Source organism: Tetrahymena thermophila, assembly GCF_000189635.1.
Source record: "Tetrahymena thermophila SB210 genomic scaffold scf_8254671, whole genome shotgun sequence".
Classification (NCBI taxonomy): Eukaryota; Ciliophora; class Oligohymenophorea; order Hymenostomatida; family Tetrahymenidae; genus Tetrahymena; species Tetrahymena thermophila.
Window position 1 is genome coordinate 492,735 of NW_002476438.1, and position 17,755 is coordinate 510,489.

At 22.4% G+C, this 17,755-nt stretch overlaps 6 protein-coding genes across 6 annotated transcripts; 2 read left to right on the top strand and 4 right to left on the bottom strand. All coding sequences in view use genetic code 6, as the record gives it.

Annotated features, from left to right (window-relative positions):
* Positions 1-901: 901 nt before the first annotated feature.
* TTHERM_00427410 (RNA recognition motif protein) lies at positions 902-4,301 on the bottom strand (the record flags this gene model as incomplete). The annotated part of the gene is made up of 6 exons (XM_001013820.3): positions 902-941; positions 1,032-1,139; positions 1,252-1,699; positions 2,086-2,799; positions 3,640-3,823; positions 3,966-4,301. The coding sequence occupies 6 exons, from the start codon at positions 4,299-4,301 to the stop codon at positions 902-904; spliced, it is 1,830 nt and encodes a 609-aa protein (XP_001013820.3).
* Positions 4,302-5,175: 874 nt separating this feature from the next.
* TTHERM_00427420 (hypothetical protein) lies at positions 5,176-8,035 on the bottom strand (the record flags this gene model as incomplete). The annotated part of the gene is made up of 10 exons (XM_001013821.3): positions 5,176-5,334; positions 5,707-6,314; positions 6,505-6,820; positions 6,876-6,920; positions 6,982-7,119; positions 7,236-7,341; positions 7,418-7,497; positions 7,581-7,724; positions 7,804-7,828; positions 7,956-8,035. The coding sequence occupies 10 exons, from the start codon at positions 8,033-8,035 to the stop codon at positions 5,176-5,178; spliced, it is 1,701 nt and encodes a 566-aa protein (XP_001013821.3).
* A 1,179-nt stretch (positions 8,036-9,214) lies between these two features.
* TTHERM_00427430 (HAD-family sub IIA hydrolase, TIGR01456, CECR5 containing protein) lies at positions 9,215-10,669 on the bottom strand (the record flags this gene model as incomplete). The annotated part of the gene is made up of 2 exons (XM_001013822.1): positions 9,215-9,802; positions 10,145-10,669. 2 exons carry the CDS (start codon positions 10,667-10,669, stop codon positions 9,215-9,217), a joined length of 1,113 nt encoding a protein of 370 aa, XP_001013822.1.
* A 1,249-nt stretch (positions 10,670-11,918) lies between these two features.
* On the bottom strand, positions 11,919-13,238 carry TTHERM_00427440 (hypothetical protein; the record flags this gene model as incomplete). The annotated part of the gene is made up of 1 exon (XM_001013823.1): positions 11,919-13,238. One exon carries the CDS (start codon positions 13,236-13,238, stop codon positions 11,919-11,921), a length of 1,320 nt encoding a protein of 439 aa, XP_001013823.1.
* A 1,533-nt stretch (positions 13,239-14,771) lies between these two features.
* Positions 14,772-15,713, top strand: TTHERM_000427459 (transmembrane protein, putative; the record flags this gene model as incomplete). Its single annotated transcript, XM_012797059.1, has 1 exon — positions 14,772-15,713. The coding sequence occupies one exon, from the start codon at positions 14,772-14,774 to the stop codon at positions 15,711-15,713; it is 942 nt and encodes a 313-aa protein (XP_012652513.1).
* Positions 15,714-16,977: 1,264 nt separating this feature from the next.
* TTHERM_00427460 (flagellar/basal body protein, putative) lies at positions 16,978-17,706 on the top strand (the record flags this gene model as incomplete). Its single annotated transcript, XM_001013825.1, has 1 exon — positions 16,978-17,706. One exon carries the CDS (start codon positions 16,978-16,980, stop codon positions 17,704-17,706), a length of 729 nt encoding a protein of 242 aa, XP_001013825.1.
* Positions 17,707-17,755: the final 49 nt, after the last annotated feature.

Genomic DNA, 17,755 nt, shown 5'->3' on the forward strand with positions numbered 1-17,755 from the left:
AAATGATCATTTAATTAATTTTTTTCCAAAAATCTTATCAAATCTAATGAATATAAAAACTAAAGATAAAAATGATGCGTTTGAATTATATTTATTATAAATAAAATACATATATAATTAGGTAGCTAAAGAAAGAATCATAAAAATATAATTTTATTCATAAAAACATAACAAAAAAATATTTATTCTTTTTTATATACTTTGATTTTATCAAATATTTTTGATTTAAGTTAAAAGTCAGGATACAAATTAAATTATTTTTTTTTTTATATTAAATTAGATTAATTGACGGACAAACAAACGAAATTTGAATATATAAAATATAAAATGAAATTCAAAATAAATTAGTTTATTTTAGGATATTTTGAAATAATAAATTTCAAATGTATTATTTATTTAGTTATTATAGTTAGATTGAATGATTGGTGAATGAATGAATGAAGGATGGATGGATGGATGTAAAAAGGGAGTGACTTAGGTTAAAGTTAAATGATGAAAGTATATAAAGTAGTTGGAAATGAAAATTAGTTTTTTTATTATTCGTTAACGAAGCTATCTAGCTAATTAGCTAATTGACCATATGTTTGTTTAATTGTTTGTTAGTCTTTTGCCTTAACTAAAACTCGAATGAGTTAGTCGAAAATTCGTTAATGAAGGTTTAATAAATTATTAATTAAGTAAGTAAGTGTGGTATTATTTTTTTATTAAAATAGAAAACTATTAATTGCGCTTATTATAATGAATGTCTTAAATTTAAATCAAATCTAAAATGCTTTTGAGTAGGTAAGTAGATGAATAGATTAATCATTCAAAATCTAAGATCCTGAAAACAAATTAATAGTTTTTTGGTTTCTTAATTTATTTATTTATTCTCTTAGCTTAATATAATAAAATATTTTCTTCATTCCAAAGTTCTTTTCGAAAAAGAAATTTTGATTGGTCTTTAATTTATAAAAAATTAAGTTAGTTAATTTATTAAAGAAATAAATTTTAAAAAAACAAATATTATTAAAAATGAATTTTTATTTTACCTATCAGAAATCATTTTATTGTGAACATTAGCTAAAACCCACATAGCTATTGATACTGTTTCAAATTTGACTAAACACATATTTTTGTTATTTTTTTCAAGCATGAATCTATTTATTTTATTTAATAAAGTTTTTTATTTGAAGAATTAAAATTAAATTTATTTTATTTAAATATTTTTTATGAAATTCAATTTGGAATAAATTAAAAAAGAATTTTTACTTTATTTTTTTAATTTGACCATAAGGCTCTGTAATTTTTTTTATTGTTTCGAAGTTGCAATCGTTAATTCTAATATTAGATATGTGTAAAGTATCAATAGGAGTATTTATAATGGCCTGAGCGTCACTTTTAAATCTATTTAATTTCTCATTAGGTTCAAAGTATTCTTCGTCTTCTGGCTTTTCTTCTGCTTCTTTGAAGAAAATATTTTCATATCTTGAATAAAATATTTTTATAATGTTGCCATTAAAAGTTGTATCGCTCAACAAATCTTTAGCTTAACAAGCAAAGTCAACAGTAGAGTATTCGATCAAAACAGCTGATTTTGATTTCATGAAAATCATCTTAACAATATTGCCAAATGCGCTGAACAAGTTAAAAATTTACTACATTGTAGTTTTAGAAGAGTCAAATCTATTAACATAGATTACTTTTGACTTCTTTATCACTATATTCATAAAATAAAAATTAATTAATATGAGAAAATGAAGCTAATATTTTTATAAATTGGATTAAGCTCTTTGAAATATATTTTAAATAGTATTTTTATAGTCGAAGGTTCTAAATTTTAGATAACTAATTTGAGAGAGGCTTTTTAAACTTTTGTATTATGCGATTTTTAAATTTTAATGGTTTTTTTTTAATTCGCAACAAATTAGATTTTACTTACCTTAAAATTCTTTAATAATTTTTGGTAAGTGAATTACAAGTAACAATAATTACTTACAATAAACTTTTTTGATAAAAGTTTGTATTTTTTGAAAAATATTTTCTTAATTCAGTAATAACAACAATTTTATTTTAAAAAAAGAATATTTTTAATGTAAATTTTACTTTAAGAGAACTGTGGATGAACATATTGAGATATATCTGTTTTTTCATCAACATTTTCATATATATCACTTTGTAAACTATTTGAGGATTTTTAAAAGCAAAGGTCGTTTGGAGCAGAATTGGTTAAGTTATGTCCTTGCTTTTAGAAGCTTTAGCCTTAATTACGGCTAGTAGTGCTACAAACAGCCTTTTTACCGAAATTTAATGAGTTATCAGAATGAATGGAGTTATTTTTTATGTTGCTATTACTAATTGATGTGTGATATTTGCCATTTTACTCCTCACTCACATTTGAATAAACAGATTGAGCTAGATTTAAATCATCTAATTCTGTGTGCACAGATGATTCATTAGCCATATGAGAGTAGTTGCTTTAATCATTCACCTCTTCTTATGAAAAAGAATTATGAAGTGAATTTTTTTAGCTGTTATAGTTTGTAGGTTTAAAATTATAATTATTGCTATTAGCGTTGTTATTATTAAAATTCTTAATTCCCTTTACTTTAGAATTATTTCCTGAATTAAATGTTGCGTTTGAAGATTAGCTAGAATGGTATGAAATAGTAACTTCTTAATTATCACTTGAAATCAGCTATTTTTAAGGTGAATTGCCATCTTCAATAATATCATCTACTTTGAGAAGCTATTCAAACAAGGCTTCTGCTTCATTGTTGATTTGTCTTTCCAAGATCTTTTACTTGAGAATTGTATAATCTTTTTAAATAATTTGAATTCGTTAAGAAAGCTAAATAAAGACAATTAATTTAGGAGCTAGCTAACTCATTACAAAATGTTTGTTTTGCCAAAAAATATATTTGCATAACTGTAAAATATCTTTTATGAATAAAAAATAAATTGCTTTAACCAGAAAATTTTCTTATTATAAGAATAGCCTTTTATTGATTTGTTAAATAAATTTGATTGATGGAAACAAACAGCTTTTTAATTTTACTTAGAACTTAAAAATTATTTATTTATTTTTCTATAAAGTCCTTGTTAATTGTAAAAATATTGAAAGAATTTTGTAATTTTATTTACTCATGGTAAAATTTTCCTTCAAAAAACTAGTAATTTTATGGTTATTGGTAAATTTTAATGACATTAAAACATTTTTTCAAATAATTTTGCAATCAACGAATACTTTTCTAAAAAATAGCCTTATGGCTTTCTTCAATCATAAATTGAGATTCTAAATAACTAAAAATCTGAAGTATTTCTCAAATATTTTGGTTGTGGAATATGTCGAAGCAATTCACTGAAACGATTTTTACTCTCTCGAAAAAAAAAAATGTGTAATAGGTTGTTTTGAATTTGTTAATTGTGTTCGTTCTCTTAATAATCAAAAACCAATTAAATGAAAAAAAATTAATCAAATTATTAAAAATTGGCTTTAAATTAATTTATTGAATTAGCTGGCTAGCAATCATCAATTTTAAGAAGATATTATTTATTAAGCTGAGTGCTGCTGGTTATGAATTGATCAATATATAATCATTTCATTCATTCATTCATGATGAGTTTATAATATAAATAGAATTAAATTAATATTTTTACCTATGCCAGAAACATTTTTTTCTTAAAATTCAATTCTTTCTTTTGTTGAAGGCAAAATTACGAATTTAGTTCCATCGGGTAATATCTAAAAGTTATTTAATTTTTATCTTGCATTACGCGCATTTTCAACAGTATCCATTTCTATAAAAGTAGCCCATGGTGATATTTTTTGGAAAATCAAGATCTAAATTTAGAATTTATATTAAAAACTGAGGATATATTTTTTAAAGAAAAAATATTTTATTTTTACTGCTTGCGGTTAAGCAGAAATAAAACTAAATTCTTTGAAATTCAAAGGAGATTATATATTTTATAAACTGAATTACTCTTTGGACTTCTCCATAATTAGAAAAGGCTTGGTAGTAAACATTATGTTACAAAACAGTGTTATTAACGTTATTAACAAGAGTTACAAGGAGCACTCGGGTCTCCTTTGGTTTTGATTATTTTAATTCATTGATTTAATCTGAAACTGATATCCTGGAGCTAAGAGAAACCTTCTGCTCAGTCATTTCATCTTTTGTAGATTAGTTGATATTCATATTAAATTGAAGATAAATTTCTATGCTTATTGTTTCTTAAATGATTATTATCAATTTAATTAGTCTTTGTTTTTTGCAGCAATTAATTAATTATAATGATTTTTCATTGCTATTTTCCATTCATAAATTAATAAGAAATCATGCAGAATTTAACAAAACCAATCTGCAATTTGTAAAAATTAGATGAATTAAAAAATTAGTAATAATAGCTATATTTTACATGACAAAAGAGATAATTTATTAGTTAGTTAGCTAGCTAATTAAATAAATATATAATTACTAATTCTAGAGAAAGCCAATCCACACAAAGAGAAGCAAACACTATACAAAAAACATAATAAATAAATGTATCAATCATCTATCAAAAATCAATTAAATTATAAACTGAAAGAACCCTTATTACAAATATATTTACATATTTTAGCAATAATCTAATTTTAAGCATCTATCAGTTCATATAAAACGTAAAATAAATAATAAAAATTTAAAAGCTTTCTATGTGAGTCAACAATATCCATCTTTTATGTTATCATAAGACTATTTTGTTGCAAGATTAATATAATAGCATTATCAAAATATAATAATTTTTTAATTTTCTACTTTTAGAAAAATCTAATAATTACTAAGAAATTTAATCAATCAATTTATATCCAATTAAAAAAACAGTTTGAAAGTTCATTTAATTCCTTACAAATCTTCCAAAAAAATTAGTAAAAATTTTTTTTTGATTTTATCAAAGAGGTTACTGGTTTTTATTCTTAATTAATTTATTTATCTTGTTTGTTTGTTTGTTGCTTAATAATTAGTTTTCACTTTTATAGAAAAATATTTAACAAATTAAGTGCTAAATAAAAAAAATTATAATAATGATAATTCAATTATAAAATTATAGAATAGAATAAAATGACATAATAAAATTGTAATAGTAGAAATCAAAATAACAAATAAATATTTTTATTTTAGAGAGCCAAAAAACTATACTATAAATACAACATCAATAATTACTAGTATATTAACTGCTCCATGGTAAATTGATAGTGTAATTTTTTTTATTTACATTTCCAAAAGGGACAAATATTTTATTTTAATTAGTTTGATTTATGTTTTGCCTGTCTTCCCAAAAATCTAATTCTTCGTCTAAATTTTAGAGAACCTTAATTTTAATAATAAGTTAATAGTCTTAATTATAAGTAATGTAATTTAAAAACTATTCAAGTACATACATACAATGTGAATTATGTGTATATATTTTTTTGTAAGATTTCATAATATAATTTCTTTGACTGTAATTAAATAATCAAATTAGCTTTTTTAAACAAATTCGGAAATTCTTTTTCCCTCATTTAGAAAAAAACTTTAATTTTAAAAAATTTGTCATATCTTATTTAAATAGATAGGACGGTCCACAAAAAAATAGTTAAACTATTAGTAAAAACTTGTAACAAATAATTTAAATTTTGATTTGCTGAAATAAATTAAAAAATGTGTAATAGCTTTCAGTTAAAGAAAGTTTGATGTTAATTACCTGAATAGTATCTGGGTTTTAGGAGGCACTCATAATATTCAAGTCTTTCTTTTTATACTATTTTGCAGAGCTTAGAAGCATTCTTTTATGAAAGGATGTGAATGATTGGGTTTTGGCTAATGAATTGCTTTGTGGTCTACTATTAGCATTAGTAGATATCGTGTTTCCAAAAAATTTACTACTTGTTGCATTTGATGTTGCTGATTTCAATCCTTACCTCATTTAATTGATATTATTAGATGTTTGTTTTACAGCAGTTTAGGGACGCAATTTTTGATTAGAAGCTATTGGAAATTTATTTAAAGCAGAAGATGGTCTTAATGAATTAAAATTAATTGCTGTATTGGCAAACTGTTTCTCTTCAATTTTTATTTAGCTTTGATAATTGAGATCTTTATTCATTTGACGATGTAGATTAACTTCTTATTTGACTTGTGTGATAAATGCTGACTGAGGACGATGCATTTATTTCTTTTAGTAAGTCGAACTTTGCTAAACTAGTTCAATTTTGCTTAACTTCTTGTCTTGTATGTTTACTGGAATTTGTTAATTTTACTATCTCTCACTTTCTAATTCATAATCAGACTCCTCTGTCTCTCCTTATGCATCTAATTATATTTATTAATTAATTAGTTTAAAAAATTTATAAACATTAGAACCATTATGAGAACCATTTATTTACTGATTTTAAATCATGTAAATTTACATTTGAAAAAATGGCAATTTACATTTATAAATAAAAAAAAGTGTATTATTTATTGATTGATTTTGTAGATTTGATTTATATTTAAAATTTACCTTAGTAAAGTCTACCATTAATTTTTGCTTGGTTTATCAATTAGTTTGCATTTCTTAATCTTATTTTAATTTCTTCATATAATTCTTGATCTCTAAGCATCTTTCTGAATTCTTGCTAGAAGTTATCATCACTTTTCATAATTTAGTCCATTTTATTCTTTCTCTTTTATTAATAATATTCATCCTTTTTCTGAAGAGTTCTCCCATCAAATATCATCTTCTCCATATTATATTGATATTTCATGTAATTTTATATTTTCTCGTCTGGATTCTTTTATGTTGAAGCCTAAGCAGCTTCGATCTTGAAAATTCCGAACTAAATTGTGAAAATAAAACGAAATTATTTTAATTGTTTTAAATAAATAAATTACCTTATCCCTTTCTATATCCATTTATATCTTAGGAATTTTTTCTATCTTTTATAATATAATAATAATAAAATTTTTACTTTCATACTAAAAAAAACGATATATTTACATATTCATGTCTATTAATAGTGTTACAGACTAAATAAAGAAATTCATGGACTTAAATAACTCCTTTGTATTGTATTATGTCATTACATCTCTTAATCCACTCTTTCAAAATATCGTTGCTTATCGTCTTGTTTATTTTCTATAACATAAATGCTTTTTAATTTCCTTATTTTTCACTGAAAGCAAAAAAAGTAAGTTATAATTTTATAAATTTCTTTGCACTTTTTGTATATTTTAATAATATATTTTATGTACCCAAAGTAGACCAGTTATGACTTCTTCGTTTAAGGGCAATCCAATAGTTTAGTGTTCCATTTCCTTTAAGACAAATATAAGCATCGCATCTCTAATTTCATTCAACCTTATAGATAATAAATTACTCGTTAGTAATTTCGCTGAATTTTTTAAATACTAAATTGATAAATCTAATAAATTACTTAAGTAGATTTCTAATGAAAATGATGATGCTAGCTTCAATAATTTTAACAGATTATGACGTGTACATGTTATTTAAAAACTTTATATTTAAATAAACAAATTGATTCTTCTACTTAATGCAAGCATATGATTTATTTATTTATTATAAAGTTATATAATTACACGAGGTGTTCTTTCTATAAACTTAGCTGATCTAATAATTTAAAAAACATGCTATGCATCTAATTTTTGAGTTGGCTGAATTGGCTCATCCTCATTATAATTTGTTTCATATATTTCCTTTATCGCCTTATACATAGGTTATACCTTTTTATAAATAATTTTTTTTATTAGCTGAGATTCTAGTTTAGATTAGACTGAAATAGCCAATCTGCTTGCTTATTACCTCTAAATATTAGCAACATAATGCCCTATTAAATCAGTAAAAATAATTATAATAATCAACAAAGATTCAAATGATTAAATAATCTTTTATCCTTACAAAAATGTAAGTAAGTATTTATGTTTGTAGTTTGATAGATAGATCAAGTTAATTACTCAAGATCTTAAAGCTTAATGTAGCCCTAAAACTCTTTAGGATTTTAAATGCCATAAACTGTGAAATCTTCTCTATCCATAATATCTAAAAATCAATCAATATTTCCTAACACTTTGAATCAATTTAATAATAAATATCTACTCTTCTTTTTAATTAGTATTTAAGTATTAATTAATTAACTAAATAAATAAATAAATCATTCTTTTTAATTTTTAATATGCTAATTCCTATTCTAATAATTGATTTTTTTCAATTTGCTTTTCTCATAAAAAACTGTCTTTTTTCATTTTATCAAACTGAAACTATTATGCGCACACTAACAAAATAATTAGTTATTTAGTTATTAAGTTGGTTGTTTCATATCAATCCTTTGTATTTTTTAAATTCTGACTGGCTTTGTTGCTAAACAATTATTACTTTTACTGAATTTTCTATATAAAAAAGCACATTTACTTTATGCAAAATATTTTAAGTAATTTTATATATTTTTTATCATTTAAAAAATAATAATTTAAAAATATTCTCTTAATTTAAATTACTGACTGGATGAAATTAATTTTAAATCGTTTCAATATAACATCTTTATGTGAAAAATAATAGTTTTTTTCATTAAATATTAACTAATTTCTATAAAAATAAATTGAAGTTAATTCTAAACTTTTAAAATAAATGAATCAAAATATTTTTTAGGGAGATTATATTCCATTCATTTATGAGTGAGATATTTATTTTCCAAAAATTACAGATAATTTTCATGTTTTTTCAAAGTCACTAATTAATTTTACTTACTTACTTACCTTCTCTCCTCCAAAAAAAACTATGAAAATATTTGTTAAATTCAATAAACTTCTTTTATTTAAGAACCAAAATAATAACTTATCGTCATTTTAAATAATAACAATAGTAATAATGCTATTACAATCATTGATCATAATTTGTATTAAATAACAATCTTGAAAATTAAAGCGAATCAAAAGAATACTACAAAAAGTTTTAGATATAATTAGTCATGTATATGTAAATTTATAAATAAGATGAAAAAATAGGATTTGATAATGTTATTATTTTGATTTTTGAAGCAAATTGAAACAAATTTATTTTTATGATTTTTAAAATAGATTTTATAGTGAATACTATTTATTTATTATTTATTTTTTATGTAGTGAATTTTTTTAAGTTTTATCTGGTTGACTTTTAATAGCAATAATAAAAATTAACATATTAATATTTATATATTAATAAACTAAATATTGTATTATCAATCTAAAATTTTAGTAGAAATGCCTTCTAATTCAAATATTAGTTTTACTGCATCATAAAAATCGTTGACTACGTATTTTGCAGGATCTTAATCATCATTACCTTCTCCTTAGAAAACTCCTGTTCTGACTAGAATAGAAGTCCATCCAATTTTGTTAGCACCTTAAATATCACTTTAAGGATTATCACCTATCATGTAATAGTTAGTAACTTCATGGTTCTTATCAATATGAGACAAGGTGTAGTCCCTTGCAAACTCAAACTGCTTTAATTAAGGTTTTCCATAAAACTCTAAGTTAATTTCTGTTTTATAAATAGTTTTGTATATTTCTTTGATAGCTGCAGTGAAACATCCATTTACAATTCTTGGCAATTAGAAGTCAGATTTGTAAGTTGTATCATTATAAGCAACATAAACAGGAATATGTTTTTCAGGACCAATAGCAGGCATTTATTAGGCAATTTTACCATCTTCAGTAGATAGCAAATCTAAAATCAATTATGTGGATTCTTCCCAGTTGAATGGCATTGATAGAATAAAAATAGCATGGATTTAGAAAGGTTCATGGAAATCATCATCTGTCAACTTAAAATTAAGAATATATAAATATTAAAAACAAAAAAAATCTTAATATTTAATTAATTAATTTTGGAATTTAGATCAAATATCTATTTGATTGATGAAGCATTTAGATTTAACAAATTCCGATATCAAAAAAGTAAAAGTATATTAAATGGATAACTTTGATGAAATAAGAGAAAATAAAAATGAATAAATGCTTTTTTTTTATACTATAAATGAATTATTGAATTAAAGTATTTCAATTTTTAAATTGAACTTCAACAACTTAAAAAAATTGAATATGATTTTAATTCTACTAAATAATTTGGTATCTATCTCATAAATTAAAAATGGATAATAAATTACATTTAATCTTTTCTTCACTTTTTCTTTTGTTTCTGCTTTGAATTCTTAGCTGAATGAATTAAAAGGACATAAGAAAGGGAAGCAGCAGATATATTCGTTTCCAGTGATATATTTTTGAGAACCACAATACTCTGCTACTTCTTCTATTGCTCCTGTGCCAAGGAGCATGACTAATTTATCTTAAAATGTTCTAAACTTAGGAGCTAATGCTGAATGGTTTAATATATTTTCATGTTCTTAAAATGCAAACTTTGAATTTTATTCTTAATCAAATCCCATGGCTTTATTCATCATGATACAATGTTATTTTTCAGTCATAGCACCTCTATTTGTCAATAAGAAAAATGGAATCTTTTCTTGATCATTTTCTCCGAATCTATTTGCATCAATTTCTCCTAATAAAGATCTAACAGCTTTCAAAGCCTTCAAAACCTTATCACTGATACATTTATTAAAACCCTATTTTAAAACACCATCTATGTCAGAAACTATGACAGGAACTTTCTTTTTTTAATTATTATTCATTTATTTTTAAAGATTTTTACAAAAACAAAATTATATTATTGCAATCAAATAATTCAATATCTTTTAGGTATGTATTTAATCTTAATAGTAATAAAAAAGTGCTTTGTAAAGTTTCTATTTTAACTTGACATTAAATCATTCAAATATTTATTTAATAATATATCATTTGCTTTTTATAGATTTTTTTGGAATATTTCTAGATTTGTAATTACTCATCAAATAAAATTCTAATTGTATTTTTTTAAATAAAAAAGTGTTTCTCTTAAATAAATAGCAAACATATTACTTACATAAGCTTTCTTTTAATAATTAAATGTTCTTATAAATATATTAAATAATTAATTTTTCAATTTTGTTTATTAATATCTCATAATAAAAACCAACCATATTTTTCAAAATCTATTGAGAAAGAAAAAATATAAATTTAAAGAATTAATTATAAATGAATAATTTTCCAATTTATTTACAAATCTGTTTAAAATAAATAAATAAACAAACAAACAAAATATTTGATTTTATCAATATGTTTTTAATAATATATCATTTGCTTTTTATAGATTTTTTTGGAATATTTCTAGATTTGTGATTACTTATCAAATAAATTCTAATTTTATTTTTTTAAATAAATAGCAAACACTTTACTTACATAAGCTTTCTTTTAATAATTAAATGTTCTTCTTATAAATATATTAAATAACAATTTTGTTTATTATTATCTCATAATAAAAACCAACTATTTTTTCAAAATCTATTGAGAAAGAAAAAATATAAATTGAAAGAATTAATTATAAATGAATAAAATTTCCTATTTATTTACAAATCTATTTAAAATAAATAAACAAACATACAAAATATTTGCTTTTATCCAACTAAAAAATAAATTTGTTAAATTTAAAATTTATTAATTTTTTTTCATCATAAAAGATAGATATAAAAGTAATTTGAAAATAATTTTCAAAACTTATTTTAAATTTTAGAGGAGAGGGAGACATTAATTACATTTTACAATAAAATCTTTTGAATTTCTAAAATATATTTATTATGCTTATATTCATTTTGATAAATAACATATATCAACTTATTCTTACTTTAAACTCATATATAAAAAAATTAAGTAAATTTGAATAAGTTTTATCATTTAAGATAACTTATAAACAACAAATAAATGTAAAGAAAAAATAGATTATTTTGATTTTAATGCAATTTATATATTAAAAATAAAAAATGGATTTTAGAGCAAATTATCAACTCAACTCTATAAAGTATTTAGTTTTTCTTAGCCAAATTCTTTAATAATGAAATTTTTAATAGATTATTCGTTTATTTATAATTTGTTGTTTTGCATTAATCTAATTGTTGAAGCTAAATATCCTGAACTTATATTAAGATTTTTTAATTTAGGTAGATTATGATTAATTTCTATGAAGTCTTTAATCAAATTCTATGAAGCCTCACTTTTAACATAATTCAATCTGCTTACATATTTTTCACCTTCTTTTATTATTTTATATTCTATTGTCTTTGCTTTAGCCATTTTTAAAACGACTATCTATTCTGGGTTAAGCTCTGGTCTACCACAAATGTAAAGCACTTCACCCTCACCTTTCTCCAAAAAGGATGAATTATTCACTTCAACATTTATTTGCTTAAAAAGTTGGTAGAAGTCATTATAGTTATCACATTCAACTGTTTTTTAATATGATCTATATTTCAAATTATACTTTTTAAAAACGATTTCAGCTTCAGGAGGACTAAGACAGATATCTTCTGAATAATTATTAACAATAGAAAAGCAAATCATAATAGGATTTGGGCCATATTTAACATACTGTTTAGCTACACCGCCACAAAGTTCTGCAAGTAATGTTTTATCAGAAAGATAGTTTTGAAGTTCCTCTTTTAGTTCTTTATTTAAGTTTTCCAAGTACTCAAACCATAAGAGAGCCATTGCTTTGATGAAATTAAATTGTTTACCTATTTTTTCTGCTTCATGTTTATGTTTTAATAGAAGCGACTCGTTTTTTGTACATATAACCCAAGCTTAAGCACTTTTGCTAAATGAAATTTGTGAACAAGTGCCATCATCTTTTACAGTTCTATAAATAAACATAGTTGAGAAATCTTAGAATTTTACATGATACTTTTTAAAAATTTGCTTTTTATCTTTTTCTGAAAAATTTTTTTTATTATTTGCTAAGATTTCTTTGATTTTCTCGTTGATAAAATTATGATCCACAAATCTACTAAGCCACACTTTTAATTTACTCTTAGTTAGATCATCAAATTTTTTATGTCCTTTTCTCAAAACCTACTTACTATTATTCTCAAGATCTTCTATAACTGATAAACCTCTTCTAATATTATCGTGAAATTCTTCAGAGCTGAAAAATTTTTTATTTTCGTCTTCTTCTTCACCATTTTCAACATAATAATCCTTAATTTTAATATTATTGTACGATTGCTCATTAACTACAATATCTTTGTCTTAAACTGCAATTTTCTCAACCTTTTCAACTTAATTTTCAGCTAAATTTAATTTATTTTATAGTTATTCTGTTAGATTCTCCATTTTTTTTGTCTTTAGATATTATTAAGTTATTAATTTATTTGATATAAAAAATATATTTCATCTAATTTTTTATTCTTATTATTATGGTTTTAATTTACTTTAATGTGTCTATATAAAAATTATATAGTCTACCGAATTATTCAATACCTTATTTCTACATCTATTTCAAAAGTATCTATTATTCAAACCACACCACATATTTTGCTTCTATTTAGAAAGTCAATTTATTAAATCTTTTATTCTAAATAAATTTTTTTGTGGAAATTGTAACTTTTATTTCATTGATTGAACCTGCTCAAAGAATGCTCAAAAACTATTTATAGTAAAATTTATACATTTTAAAAACCATTTTTTATGAAATGAGCAGTTATGCATAAATAAAAAGAAATAAATAGTATTTTTAAATTGAATTTTTTAATAATAAATAAATATATAGAGAGTTTATGCTTATTGAAAATACTCACTTACTTCATAAGCGTAATAGTTGTATTATAATTTTTACTAAAGAATTGTATAAAATCCTTTCAAAATTTATATAGGTAGCGTCAAAATGATTGCAATATCACAATTTTATTTTTATTTTTTTATTTTAAAAAGTTTTTAGTTATAAAATTTTAGACTAAAATAACAATTTTAAAAAGGTACTACCATAGCAATTAATAATTCTATAATTAATCATTAATTTTTATTTTAATAATTCAATTAATGTTTTAAGTAATTATTATTATTATAATTGTTAAAATATTTTAATAACAATTATTAATTTTCTTTTTTGTATTACATTAATAAGAAATATCTTTTAGGTTATAAAAATAAGTTAGTAAGTAACTCATATTTGTTTATTGAACCTGTTTGTTTCTCATAATAAACATTATTTTTTGTTTATAATAATTACTTTTTACATATAAAATAAAAAAGATTAAATTTATATTGAATGTAAAACAAAAATAAATACATAAATTGCAAAAATGATTAATACATTTATCCAGTTTGAATAGCAGCATTTAGATAAAATACAATAAAAATCTTAATTTTTATAATAAATAAAATGTTATAAAAACAATTCAAAGCTTCGAAAAATATTTTCTTTAAAAGTAATAAATGAAATTAAATAGAAATTTCATCTTTTTACATACATTTTTCTAGATAATAAGGTTTATTATAAATAAAACTTTTAGAAATATATGTTTATTGAATATCGCTCACACGATTGATTAATTGATCAGTCAGTCGATATTCATTCATATCATAAAGAAAAATAAAACTTCCATAAAAAGTAGGATCAAAATTTATCAATTAAAGAAACAAAATAAATATATAAATTATATAAAAAGATAGATAGATAAATGTATAACGACAGCGAAGTTCATCAATAAGATGAGCATTAATAATCTGAATAGGCACAATAATAGCAATAAAGTAAGTAGGTCCAGCAACCAAAACCAACAGCTTAAAATTATTAATAAAATGTTGATGATATTCCATAAGGGGCTGAAGTGATCACTGTGGAAGTTTGCGAAAATTGCTAAGAACATGCATGGTGTACTTAGCATGATGAATCTAAATATCATGGTATATTTTTATAAGTAAAAGCCTAGCTTGAGTCTCATCCAGAGCATAAATTATATGTGCTACGTAATGTCAATCCTTAGAATCTTCGTCAAAAAATATAACCTTAGAGAGGTGCATTTGAAATTAAGCATAATGGAGTTTACATATATTCTAAAATCAAATCGACCTTATTCCCCAATCCCGCAGTAATAAATGAAAGAATCACAAAGTTCTTTTAAGATAAAAAAGAAGGGGGAGACCTCACTAAATATGCTAATTCAGTAGAGAAAAAGCAGTAACCACCTCCTAAAAAAAGAGATATGGCTGCAATTTATGGAACTTACTATGTAGCAATTTAAAATGAGTAGCAGCGCCTTGAAGAACTTCGCTAAGAAGAAGAAAGAAAGAGGATTGAAAGAGAGAGGGAGGAAGAAGAAAGAAGGATTAAGTAGGAAGAAGAAGAAGCTGAAAGATTAAGAAGATAAGAAGAGGAAGAAAGATAGCGCCTAGAGTAAGAAGAGCTTGAAAGACAGTAAAGAGAGCAAGAAGAAGAAGATGAAAGAAGACGTAAAGAAGAAGAGGAACAGCGTGCTCAGTAAGCTTAATACGAATAAGAATAGTAATAATAAGAATAATAATAGCACTAACAATAGGAGCATTAAGATTAAGCTCATCATGAAGGCTAACATCATGACTAGCACCAACAAAACCAACATTGAGCTTTTTAACAAAATATACAAAATCTTAAATTATATTAAATCAATCAATCAATCATACATACATACAGATAAATAGAATGATAAATAAATAAATAAATAGTTAATAAATATAACTCAAATTAGAGAATTTTTCAAAATTGTCCTATATAATAGTAAATAGGTTATTTATTTATTTATTTGTTAAAATATAAAGTAAATATATTGATAAGTTGATAGATAGATAAATAGATTATTGTACATTTTCACACTTTTTTGCTTTATATATTATCACTTAAATTTCTTTATTGTTCATTTATTTATTTATTTGTAGTTTTATTTATTTCAAACTACTAACCTTTCAGGTTTAATTATTCGCTATTTGTCTTTTTATTGCTTTAATGAATTTTTAAAATAATTTTAGGCTGTAATGAAAATTGTTGAGTGGAAAAAAAAATAAAAAATGGTAAATTTATTTTTAAAAAAAGAATAAAAATAGTATATTCTAATGTCATTTCTTATTTATTAAAATATCAAAAGATAAGTAAAGTAATAGTTTATCTTTCTAATTGATTCATAGAAACTACTTTAATGAATATTCTTTATCGATAACCTAATAAATTCATCATATATGATGTCCATATTGAATATCACTCTCATAAAAAAGCTTTGATTTATTCTTCTAATAAAAACTATTATAATTATTTGCTAAATAACACAAGTATATATCTATTTATAAATAAAAAAATATTTCTTTCTTATATATATATAATTTAGTACCCTAGAGTACTGCCTTTTTCAAGGCTACATACTCGAATAATAATAATATTAGATTTTAATTCAATTTTAAGTGCTAAAATATTTGGCTTGAATCCTTAAAATATTTTTTAGATTATATAAATACATCTGAAATAAAATTATTAGATATTTAAATTAGAATTATAAATATTTTTTTGTTACTGAATTTATTTTAGTTTTTAAGCAATTATTAAAACATAATTGATCGTAAAAATCAAATTTTGTCTTTATCAAATTCAAAATATAATTAAAATTCCACAAAAAATCAGGTGAATTTATAAAATATTTAAATAGAAAAAAAACAAACTTTATTCATTAAAAAAAAATAATACATTTTCTATTAAGCGAGTAATTTAGTTAATTAGTATTTTGCTACTCGCTAGTGCAGTTTATTTAAAAATAATAAAATTGAATTTATAATATTTTCAATGGTTTTTTTAGCTTTAATTCAACCAACCAAGCAATCAAACAAACAAGTAAAATATCACTAATTCATTTAATATTAAATGATAAAGTAAATATGAGAAAATTAGAAAAAAAATTAATTATAAAGTTAACTACTCTTAGTTTTATTATAAATAACATCAAATCACTGTTTTTATAAATTTTTGCAAATTAAGTGCAATTTTATAGATTCATCAATATAGTTAAGGAAATCACTAAATATAACAATAAATCAAAAATAGAATTTTAAAATGATTGCTGATGATTTTGAATCGGAGTTTTATGACACTTCCCTCGATAGATTTGAGACCTATGAGTAGTATTTAGATGAACATATCACCGAAGAAGATATGTTTTATTTGGAGGATAGAGAATTGGCACGTTAATTGCGTGAATAAAATAATCATAATGCAAAGGCAGAAATATTAACTAGGGAATAATTTGAGGCTAAAAAGTAAGCTGTTAAGGAGGCAAGAAGCAATTAAAATAAAGATAAAACTAAGAGCTTAGCTCACACTGAAGTGAAAAATAAAGCAGCTTTGGAAAAGGATGAGTTCTTAAAAGCATTAGCTGACAGAGAATAAGATGTATTAAATGGAAAATTGCTTACAATCATTTTTATCAGATTCTAGTCTAAGCATTCTGAAATTAGCGGATATATTGATTATGCTCACAGATTAAAAACTGAAGATTTTAGACCTTACTTTGAAGGAAAGAAAAAATTATTACCTCGCACAACTGACCTCAGTTATTATAATTGGAAAACTAGTATGTGTGTTAGTAATGATTCTCCAAACTTTAAAGTTGATGCTAACAGCTAGCAACAAGCCCTTCTATTCAGAAACAAAAGAGATAGAAAAGTAATTAATGTTGATCCTAAAAAGAAAGAAGAAGACAACACAAAAAGAATAGATAATATTAAATCAGACTACTATAAACAAATAGTTCTTTATGACCACTATACAAGAAGAAAAAATTGAAACGCACATTATCTTTCTATTGTTAATAATATATAGATCTATTTTCTTG